We start from the raw sequence: 10,301 nt of genomic DNA on the forward strand, positions 1-10,301 counted from the left end.
AATGAACCTTTACTGCGGGTGATACAAAAGACGGAAAACAAGGGAGAAAGAAAACTGAAACCTAAACTGGGAAAAACTATGACTATCTATGAAACCTAAGACATGGGACAGGAAGACGGAACTGAACAGGAACATGCAAACATAGCGAGAAAAAGTCTAAACATGAACATGAACCTGGTAACAGGTAACAGAGGACTTAAAGAAACAGAAGGGTAATGAGGGAAGTGGAAACACCTGGGGAAACACAGGTGACACAAATGAACATGTTGCCACAGGGGGAAGTAAAACAAAACACAGTGAACATGGAAACACTACAATCTTCAAAATAAAACAGAAAATATGGAGAGACGTAGACATGACACACGAGCTTGACAACGTGGACACAACACAGACATGAAACACATGACAGACTGGACAGGAAGCATGACACATAACCAAGGAGACATGGATTAAAAAACTAAATCCAGAATAAACCTCAGCTAAATCCTAACTAATAATAAGACAAGAACTTATTATCACCAACTTAACATGAGAAAATCAAAAATACAAAATAATCTGAAAACACTGGGTCACAGATCCCGCCCCTGACATTTGGTTGCTTAATGGAAGACAGCCCATCAATTATCCTACCACAGGATAGCACAACACACAGTAGATTGTATACACATGCTAAATATGGTGAATTAACTTAAGTGAATTTATTCTGTGAAAAAACTTTAAATGCTTTCTCACATTATCTTACTTACCGTCATTACCAACTTACGGGAGCAAGTACTGTATTTGTGTAGTATTTGTGAAGTGTGTATCAAGAAAAATGTTCATAAAAATGTTCCTTTAAGTTTATGTGTGCTTTCCCCATAGTTTTTATATACTGTAAATACTATATGTAAAAATGTATACTTCAGTGACATTGATTGACATCCTAAAAATAAAACATTTTGAAATATCACACAAGTAAAAAAAAAAAGTCCTTTCGCACACTCTAGTTACACTCTAGGGTTGAAATTATGAATGTCTGTGTTTTGCAATGATTGCCCTGTAAAAGGTTGGAAAGCCAGTCGGTAAAGTTCATTGGTGTGACGAGAAACTTCCTGAAATTGTGCTACAAAAAGAGGGAAAAAAACAGAAAAGAGAGAGGCGAGAAACAGAAACTTACATTTAAGTAGTCAGCGGACATCAGTGAGGAGAGAGAACAAGGCACAACAGGTAAGAAAAAATTTAATGTGTTTTAAAATATCTTTTTAGATACAAAAAAGAAAATCTATTTTTTTTTTACATCAATAGCAGGTCTGGTAAAATAAAAATACCATTATGCATAGATTACATGGATGATGCTGCTCTGATATGGCAGGTATTTTACATTTATTGTATAAGTGTCGCTGAAGCACTGTAAGAACATTTTTATTCATCAAGTAATGTTTCAGGATGGATGACACAAAGATTACTTTTTATGGTAGTGGTGTAATCACAGGTGTGGGTAACATATAGACAAACAGGAGCAAATAACTGATCACGTTTAATCGATCTGAATTGTTGAATTTGATTTTTGTTTTGATTTTTGTTTTTATTCCTGCATGTTTACGGCATCATCTATATTAGTTATTCTAAGGAGAGAGAGACTGAATCTGTTGAGCATCGGGCATCAAGGATGTTTGTTCTCATCTGGGCAACTCTGCTTTTCAGCAGTGCTGAAACAGGTTTGTGTCTACTTTGTTATCAACCTGTAATTCAGCCAACATATATATTTCTTTCATAAATTTGCAAGTGAAACTGTTTTTCTAACATACAAATCATTATTTATTCTACCAAGACTTTATCATAAGTTAGTAGTGTTACTGTTACCTGTTGACCTTTATGCCATTTTATATAAATCTTTGTAACAAAACTTACTACAAGCTAAGAAATATGTAAAATTCTGATTGTTGTATATACTACACACAAACAAGCAACATATGTAAAACAGGAAAGCTATTGAAGTATATTTATTAAAAATCATATTTATTGCTATAAACTAAATATTCTCTGTCACTATGTGTATCTCCCTGTTTGTGCCTCAGCCTGGGGACAACAACACTGTGTTGGAAGATACTGTGTGACTCTCAGTGAGCAAGAACTTACAGCAGAGGCTGGACTCTGTGTTGTGATCCCATGTTCTTTCACTACTGCTGATGAGTTTACACCCAAACATACAGTTTGGTACAAATGTGAAGCATCTCAACACAGCTGCAGCGATGCTGACATAATATTTCACAGCAACAAAAACACAGACAAAAAAGCTCAGGCTGCGTTTGAAGGACGAGTCTCACGTTTGGAGCCTGATGTGACTCAAAAGAACTGCAGCATCATCATTAACGATCTGAAAGAGTCTGATTCTGGATCATATCAGCTCAGAGTTACTGGTGAACTGAATGGAAAACAAGATGGATTCACATTCATTCCAAGATTAACTGTCTCTGTTAAAGGTATGAAAGCTATTCCAAGAAGAATAATGCTGATTTTAAATACTCAGTCTTGTGAAACCTCATATTTAGTATTTTTACAATCTTAAATGAAGTATTATTTAATTTCGGGAATTGGTTGATCCTCTGTGGAAATCTAATAGGAGCTGCAGTAGATCCAACTAGTGGCCACCAAAATATTTCTTTCATCAAGGCTAAATTTGATTCCACTAATGCCCAATACTTCTATTAGGTCTTAATCAGAAGCCCAGAGTAATGATTCCCACACTGACAGAGGGACAGCAGGCCACACTGACCTGCACTGCTCCTGGTCTCTGCTCTGGATCTGTTCCTCAAATCACCTGGACATGGAGAGGAGCAGGAGGGACTGAATCTTACATTACAGGAAACAGCACTGCGTTTAAGACTGAGGGTCTGACTCCTTTCACACAAAGACATGTGTCAACCTTGACCTTTAACCCTTCATCTGAAAACCACAACACCAATGTGACCTGTAAAATACACTTCATTGGCAAAATAATGAAAGAAGAGACTTTGGGTTTGAATGTGAACTGTAAGTACTTTTATAGTATTAAACTAGCTTTTTTATTTTTCTGAAATCTGTTGAGTTGTGCAGTGTCAGCTGCATTCTTCTAGCAAGAAAGTCAGAAAGTTAGGGAAACTACATGATTGTGTAATTTATATGTTTTGTCTCATAGATATGAAAAAAGTTCAAATTACTGGCATCACAACTGTTAAAGAGGGAGACAATCTGAATCTGACCTGCAGTGTTGAAAGTTTCCCTCCATCTCTGATTTTATGGTCTAAACTTGGTTCTGTCACAAACCTGCACAATGACACTGGATCAGCCAAACTTGCCATCCAGAATGTGACAACAGAAGATTCTGGACAGTACATCTGTACAGCAACACATCTGGACACAACTATGACTTCTTATGTCAATGTGACTGTGACTTGTAAGTAGGCATTATCGTTTTTTATTAATGTCTTGATGCATGCTCAATCATGCATTGGTCACTGAAGGAACAATGGGCTGGGAGGTCAGTTCCTTGATCAAAAATGCAAATTCTCATTGATTATCAAGGAACTGACCTCCCAGCCCATTGTTCCTTCAGTGGTGCTGGTTTCAGTCATTATGCAAATGTACTGTTTATAAAATTGGGGAAACCTGAAGCCAGCTGAGACTGAAGAAGTCACTTGGGTGAGTGATGAAACGTTTCTCCCACTGAAAACGCTACATCCAAATGAACAAAATCAACTTTGGGGAGTCTTTATTAATCTTGTATTTGACAGCCATTCTAAACTTCTTTTAACGTTCTACAGAAACCAATTTGCTGAATTTTGGCACTTTGCTCAGGGAATATATATAATGTCACACATGTAACACATCAACCTACCTTAGCAGCTTTTACTGCAGAACTACATATTGTGTCTCATCACCATGATCTATGCAGTGTTAATTTCTCCCTCTTTAAAAGATTTAAATACACTCCACAGATAAAAGGAAACCTCAGATCATCGGGAATACAACAATCAGGGAGGGAGATGTTCTGAATTTGACCTGCAGTGTTGAAAGTTTCCCTCCATCTCTGGTCATGTGGTCTAAACCTACTTCTAACCCAAGCCGACACAATGAAACCTACACTGACGCGCACAATGACACTGGATCATCTACAGTTGTCATCCAGAATGTGACAGCAGAACAGTCTGGACAGTACATCTGTACAGCAACACATCTGGACACAACTATGACTTCTTATGTCAATGTGACTGTGACTTGTAAGTAGACATTACCAGTCTCATTAATCTCAAGATATATGAATATGATATAAAATGCCTCATTATGAGGCTGGATCACTACAGCTACCATAACAGCTACATTCCATTTTAACATTAATTCTTAAAATGAATTAAACATCATGGAGTTGAAACATCATTCTTCCTTCTCTGGTGATTTGATGATTAGAGTGGTTCGCACTGGTGGGGGAAATAAAAGCAAAACATGCCAGCTAGTTAAATACCTGGACAACATTGTATAAATATTAGAATCCCTGACTGTTCTGTGTGGACCAGTTTGTTTTTTTTTTATTTTTTTTTTTGGGGGGGGGGGGGGGGGGGGGGTGTTTGTGGCTTTTTGGTTCATCCTTTAATAATTATTTTAGTTGTTTTCTCTCTCCTTATCCTGAATAAAATGCTGGTGTGCTCCACAGATACAAGAAGACCTCAGATCATTGGAAACACAACTGTGAAGGAGGGAGATGTCCTGAATCTGACCTGCAGTGTTGAAAGTGTCCCTCCATCCCTGGTTGTGTGGTCTAAACTTGGTTCCAACACAAACCTGCACAATGACACTGGATCAGCTACATTTATCATCTCAAATGCAACAGCAGAACATTCTGGACAGTACATCTGTACAACTAACTATATGGACTATGCCCTGAAGGAAATTCAACATAACAGTGATATGTAAGTACAAAACCTTATGTTTTTGGACAGAATATTTATAGTACTGTTCATTTTTTTTCTTCCTATCAGGTAACTGAAATTGTGAATCACAAGGAGAACAACAAAGCAAACAATGCAGTCACTATGCAAATGTGCATCTTGTTTCTTTCAGTTTAATGAAGCACAACAATTGTTGCATGTGTATTTGAGAGCCATTCTAAATTTCCTTTGACATTCTACAGTAACTAATTGTATTTCAAGTGCAGCTAAAGTTTGGCACTTTGCTCAGTGAATATACATAATGTTACACATGTCAAACATTAACCTATTTTAGAAGCTTTCACTGCAAAACTGCAGTAGCAGTGTCTCATACCATGATCTGTGGCAGTGTTAATTTCTCCCTCTTTAAAAGATTTAAATACACTCCACAGATAAAAGGAAACCTCAGATCATCGGGAATACAACAATCGGGGAGGGAGATGTTCTGAATTTGACCTGCAGTGTTGAAAGTTTCCCTCCATCTCTGGTCATGTGGTCTAAACCTACTTCTAACCCAAGCCGACACAATGAAACCTACACTGACGCGCACAATGACACTGGATCATCTACAGTTGTCATCCAAATGTGACAGCAGAACAGTCTGGACAGTACATCTGTACAGCAACACATCTGGACACAACTATGACTTCTTATGTCAATGTGACTGTGACTTGTAAGTAGACATTGCCAGTTTCATTAATCTCAAGATGTATGTATGTGATATAAAAAGATAATTGTGGAAAAAAATAAAATGTCTTATTATGAGGCTGGATCACTACAGCTACAGTCCATTTTAATATTGATTCTTAAAAAAAAAACAATACAAACATGGCAAGCAGTTAAATGCCTGCACAGCATCACAGAATTATTATTATTGTTCTGTGTGATCAAAGAACATAAGAACTTTATTTTCTTATGTTTTTGTTTGTTTGTTTGTTTGTTTGTTTGTTTGTTTGTTTGTTTGTTTGGTTGGTTCATCCTTAATAATTCTTTTAGTTGTTTTCTCTCTCCTTATCCTGAATAAAATTTTGGTGTGCTCCACAGATACAAGAAGACCTCAGATCATTGGAAACACAACTGTGAAGGAGGGAGATGTCCTGAATCTGACCTGCAGTGTTGAAAGTGTCCCTCCATCCCTGGTTGTGTGGTCTAAACTTGGTTCCAACACAAACCTGCACAATGACACTGGATCAGCTACATTTATCATCTCAAATGCAACAGCAGAACATTCTGGACAGTACATCTGTACAACTAACTATATGGACTATGCCCTGAAGGACAAAGTCAATGTAAAAGTGATTTGTAAGTACACAACTTTTTGCTATAAGACAGAACATTTATAATACAGCACAGTTATATTTCCCTCGATCTGGTAACTGAAATTGTGACTGCTAGCATAAAAAATACATAAAGAATAACATGCAGATGGTGTGTACATGTGTTCTTTGTAGGTACAGAGTAACAAAAAACAAACAAATGAAAACACAATGCTATGAAATAACATGCACAACACAAGGAATATTGTGGGGAAAACAACTTTGCAGAGTTTAGAAAACCACAGCAAATGTTGCACGTGTATTTGAGAGCCAGTTGAAACCGCAAGTGACATCTGCAAAAATCAAGATGTATCTTCAATGCTGCTGAAATCTGTTTCACTTTGCACTGTCCATGTAAAATTATACACGCAGTGTCAGATCAGTTTGTGAATAATATTATTAGTGCCAGTATCAAAAATCTTATTTCTTTTCTTTTCAAAATCTCAATACAAATTTTCACAGAAGGGTTATCTGCCAGTGTTCCTTTCATGGTGCTTATTTAAGTTACTGAAATGTGCTCCCGCAGATAGAAGGAAACCTCAGATCATCGGGAATACAACAGTCAAGGAGGGAGATATTCTGAATTTGACCTGCAGTGTTCAAAGTTTCCCTCCATCACTTATTATGTGGAAAAAACTTAATTCCACCACAATTCTTCAGAATAGAACTTACACTGTCCTGACCAGTGACACTGGATCAGCTACACTTGTCATCCAGAATGTGACAACAGAACATTCTGGACAGTACATCTGTACAGCAACACATCTGGACACAACTATGACTTCTTACGTCAATGTGGCTGTAACTTGTAAGTAAACTTTACCAGTCTCCAGGTGTCTATAATGTATGTACACAATTGTTTTTACGTCATTGGTAGTCAGATAGTTTGGTCTTTACATTTTACTAGCCATAATGACGTGAGGAAATATTTTTTTAAGGATGCAGTATAAATGGTTATCAAATTTCATTACATGAAGACAAAAACTGCTGGTTAAAGCAAAGGAAACATTAAAAACCAAAAAGTGTTGTGTTCTCACAGTGGTCCAACACATGTTGTGGTAACAGGCATTGATTCTGCAAGTCTCTTAAAATCTGCTTGAGGGATCAAATATAATTTTTTCGTGTTATGATGATTTGGTGGGGAGCAGTACAGCAGTGATGGGTAAAACCCTGGAATACTGTTGTCACCCTCCATGTCTTAAATAAATAACTGAGCTGTGCTCCACAGATACAAGAAAACCTCAGATCACTGGGAACACAAGTATCAAGGAGGGAGACGATCTAAATCTGACCTGCAGTGTTGAAAGTTTCCCTCCATCTCTCATTATGTGGTCTAAATTGACTTCTGTCACAAACCTGCACAACGACACTGGATCAGCTACGCTTGTCATCCATAATGCAACCGCAGAAGATTCTGGACAGTACATCTGTACAGCTAAATATATGAGTAACACTCTAAAAGAGGAAGTCCATGTAACAGTGATATGTATGTATACAACTTTTTGCTTTTACTATATGGTTAAATGTGTGATGCCATCTAAACACCTTTGCATATTGACTATTTAGGCAGATTCTCTTGTTGGTGATCATAAAAAAAAAATCTGTTGTCCCACAGATCAGAGAAAACCTCAGATTATCGGGACTACAACTGTTAAGAAGGGAGATGTTCTGAATTTGACCTGCAGTGCTGAGAGTTTCCCTCCAGCTCTTATCACGTGGAAAAAACGTAGCTCCAACACAAACCTTCTGAGTGGAAATTACACTGACCTGCACAATGGCACTGGATCATCTACACTTGTCATTCATAATGTGACAGCTGAATATTCTGGACAATATGTCTGCACAGCGAAATATCTGGACAAAGCCATTACTATACATACCAGTGTGACCGTGACTTGTAAGTGGAACACAATGATCTTGAATCTGAAGTTTATGTACACCTTCCTTTGTTTTATGAGTCTAATCATGTGCTTACAGGGTTTTCAGAGACCCAGGATGGCTCTGGATGTGTGCTTCAGTCAGAGGTTTTGACCTGTGTGTGTATCAGTGAAGGGTTTCCTTTACCTACCATCAAATGGCCGCTCCTAAAGAACCACACTGAGTATTCTGTCATTACTACGGTCTCTAAACACGCAGTCAACAGCACTGTCAGTGTAACTGTAAACAAACATAGCAACAGCACTGTGGAATGTGTGAGTAACAATGGAAATGGAGAGAATAGAGAAAACCTACTGATCCACCAAAACTTGCCTGAAAAACATGGTATGTGTTTTCCATCTAAACACCTTTCACTGCCACTTTCACTTTTTACGTACCACATTTTCTTAATGCAGCCTTGCTAATTAGGCTGTCATTTATAGTTTGTATTTGCTTTATCTAATTCAAAACAACCTGGACCATAATTTTTTATGTTGTTATTTTTTGGAGTGCAGAGCAATCGTCTAATTTAAGGCAGGGATACATGAAAGTCATCATTGGCATTTTGGCTGCAGTACTTCTTTCAGCAATCGTTTGCTGTTTTACCAAAAATTGGTACAGGTAAAGCACTTGCTTTTATAATTATTATTAATATTAGTTAGTTAGCTGTTGTTTTTTTCTGTAGATAAATTTGAACATAAATGTACTTCTCTAAAAACACCCCTTTCTATAGAAAAAATGAGAAGACCTCAAAAAATTCAGATGAGACTTTGGAGATGGAGAAACATCAAGATGATAAACTGGTATTTATAGTCATTTGACTTTTTTTGGGTATGATTTTCTACACAAATGCTCAGAATACTCAAGTGTCCATACTCTTACTATACATTCACATATAAAGTGGCCCATCCTGCTCCAAGTTTCTACAAAAGAAAAAGAAATTCGGTCTGAGTCAAAACACAATTAGTTGGATCCCTTTATCTTTCTACTGAGTCTAACGCAATTCAGAGAAGTAGGTTTTGTAGAATTGTCCTGAAACACAAACTGCACAATGACGTGTTAGAAAAGGAGTACGGTATCATGATGCAATTTTGAAGTAAGTCTGAGAAGCAATGACTCTGTTTAGGCATCAATGCCCTCTAAACACCAAACAGACAGAATACACAGACATTTAGTTGCACAAAAAGACACAAAAAGAAGTATGTTGGAATAATAGTGACAAAAGTGAAACAACACTATACACAATAAACACAATAATATGAATGAACAACATAGGTTATTAGTTTTGCCATAAACAGTTGATGAACAGGTCACTGATGTTTAAGCATGAATGTAGCTTCTAAGTTGGTTAACTCAAAAATACTTGCAACATGCTGACAGTTAATTTTTCCCTGTTGAAAAGCAGCAGTGCCAGGAAAGCAGCAAAGAGGCAAGAGAGGACAAAGACGGAGTATGCTGAAATCAAAAAAGCAGTAAAAGCAGAACAGGTAGAAGATGCTTGAGAAGGAAAGGGAAATGTTGGAGGCCAAAGAAGAGAAAGAGATGGAGTTGGAGATGAAACATTGTCAACCAGAAAAAGAGGAAGGAGAAGATGAAGCTGTGTACTCCACTGTGAATGATCCCACTTATTCTACTGTCACTGTGTCTTTTTTCTTTAAATAACCCAAATAAAGTTCTCTGCAGGTAGTTAGACACTTCATTAAGACACCGAAGTGTATATGTAAGATCCCAAGGACCACCTCAATGATCTGTGCCCTAAGATATAATGCGGTTTTCTTTTACATGTTGTATTTGACAAGAATAAATCTATACTTTAAATTTTCCATCTAGTCAGAAAAAATAACTTTGTAGGGCTGATATGATTCCTTTTTAGAAATGTTATTTAAGACTTAGCCCACAGTAAACATCGAGATTTTGTTTTAATATTACAAAATCTTGACATATATGTTGGTGACAATACAGTGTCCAGACAAAGACCACATACTTAAGATTGTGTCTTTATCCAAAAAAAAAAGAAAAGAAAAAAAGAAAAATCAATTAAACATTCTAGAAAAGTGTGACCTATACTTTTTGTGATTTGAGTTGATTTTTAATGGTCTCTGCTCATTTTCATTTATTATTCTTT

The 10,301-nt window shown here is 36.9% G+C and overlaps 1 protein-coding gene across 5 annotated transcripts; it reads left to right on the forward strand.

Annotated features, from left to right (window-relative positions):
* The first annotated feature begins 1,089 nt into the window (after nucleotides 1–1,089).
* Nucleotides 1,090–10,009, forward strand: LOC102288677 (hemicentin-1). 5 transcript variants are annotated; one of them, XR_006053399.1, is made up of 14 exons: nucleotides 1,090–1,206; nucleotides 1,600–1,697; nucleotides 2,058–2,462; nucleotides 2,692–3,012; nucleotides 3,158–3,415; nucleotides 3,957–4,238; nucleotides 4,670–4,925; nucleotides 5,336–5,616; nucleotides 5,988–6,245; nucleotides 6,786–7,067; nucleotides 7,488–7,745; nucleotides 7,875–8,156; nucleotides 8,237–8,521; nucleotides 8,692–8,797. XR_006053399.1 is itself a non-coding variant. In XM_042216110.1 (14 exons), exons 6-14 carry the CDS (start codon nucleotides 5,586–5,588, stop codon nucleotides 9,633–9,635), a joined length of 1,629 nt encoding a protein of 542 aa, XP_042072044.1. In that variant the 5' UTR covers nucleotides 2,255–2,462; nucleotides 2,692–3,012; nucleotides 3,158–3,415; nucleotides 3,957–4,238; nucleotides 4,670–4,925; nucleotides 5,336–5,585; the 3' UTR covers nucleotides 9,636–10,009. The 5 variants fall into 5 exon arrangements, 3 of the variants coding, with proteins under 3 accessions (XP_042072044.1, XP_042072046.1, XP_042072045.1); XM_042216110.1 differs by lacking the exons at nucleotides 1,090–1,206; nucleotides 1,600–1,697 and adding exons at nucleotides 8,910–8,979; nucleotides 9,579–10,009 and having other exon boundaries at nucleotides 2,255–2,462; XM_042216112.1 differs by lacking the exons at nucleotides 1,090–1,206; nucleotides 1,600–1,697 and adding exons at nucleotides 8,910–8,979; nucleotides 9,582–10,009 and having other exon boundaries at nucleotides 2,255–2,462.
* Nucleotides 10,010–10,301: the final 292 nt, after the last annotated feature.

The sequence above is a fragment of the Haplochromis burtoni genome, unplaced genomic scaffold, assembly GCF_018398535.1.
Source record: "Haplochromis burtoni strain Fernald_Lab_line unplaced genomic scaffold, NCSU_Asbu1 Contig_925, whole genome shotgun sequence".
NCBI lineage: Eukaryota > Metazoa > Chordata > Actinopteri > Cichliformes > Cichlidae > Haplochromis > Haplochromis burtoni.

What these genes read in the sequence shown, in the direction of transcription:
- LOC102288677 (XM_042216110.1), top strand. Translation starts at nt 5,586, where the DNA reads ATGACTTCTTATGTCAATGTGACTGTGACTT. An exon ending in AGTCAATGTAAAAGTGATTT is followed by an intron (nt 6,246 to 6,785) that starts GTAAGTACACAA and finishes GTGCTCCCGCAG; the next exon opens with ATAGAAGGAAACCTCAGATC. An exon ending in CGTCAATGTGGCTGTAACTT is followed by an intron (nt 7,068 to 7,487) that starts GTAAGTAAACTT and finishes TGTGCTCCACAG; the next exon opens with ATACAAGAAAACCTCAGATC.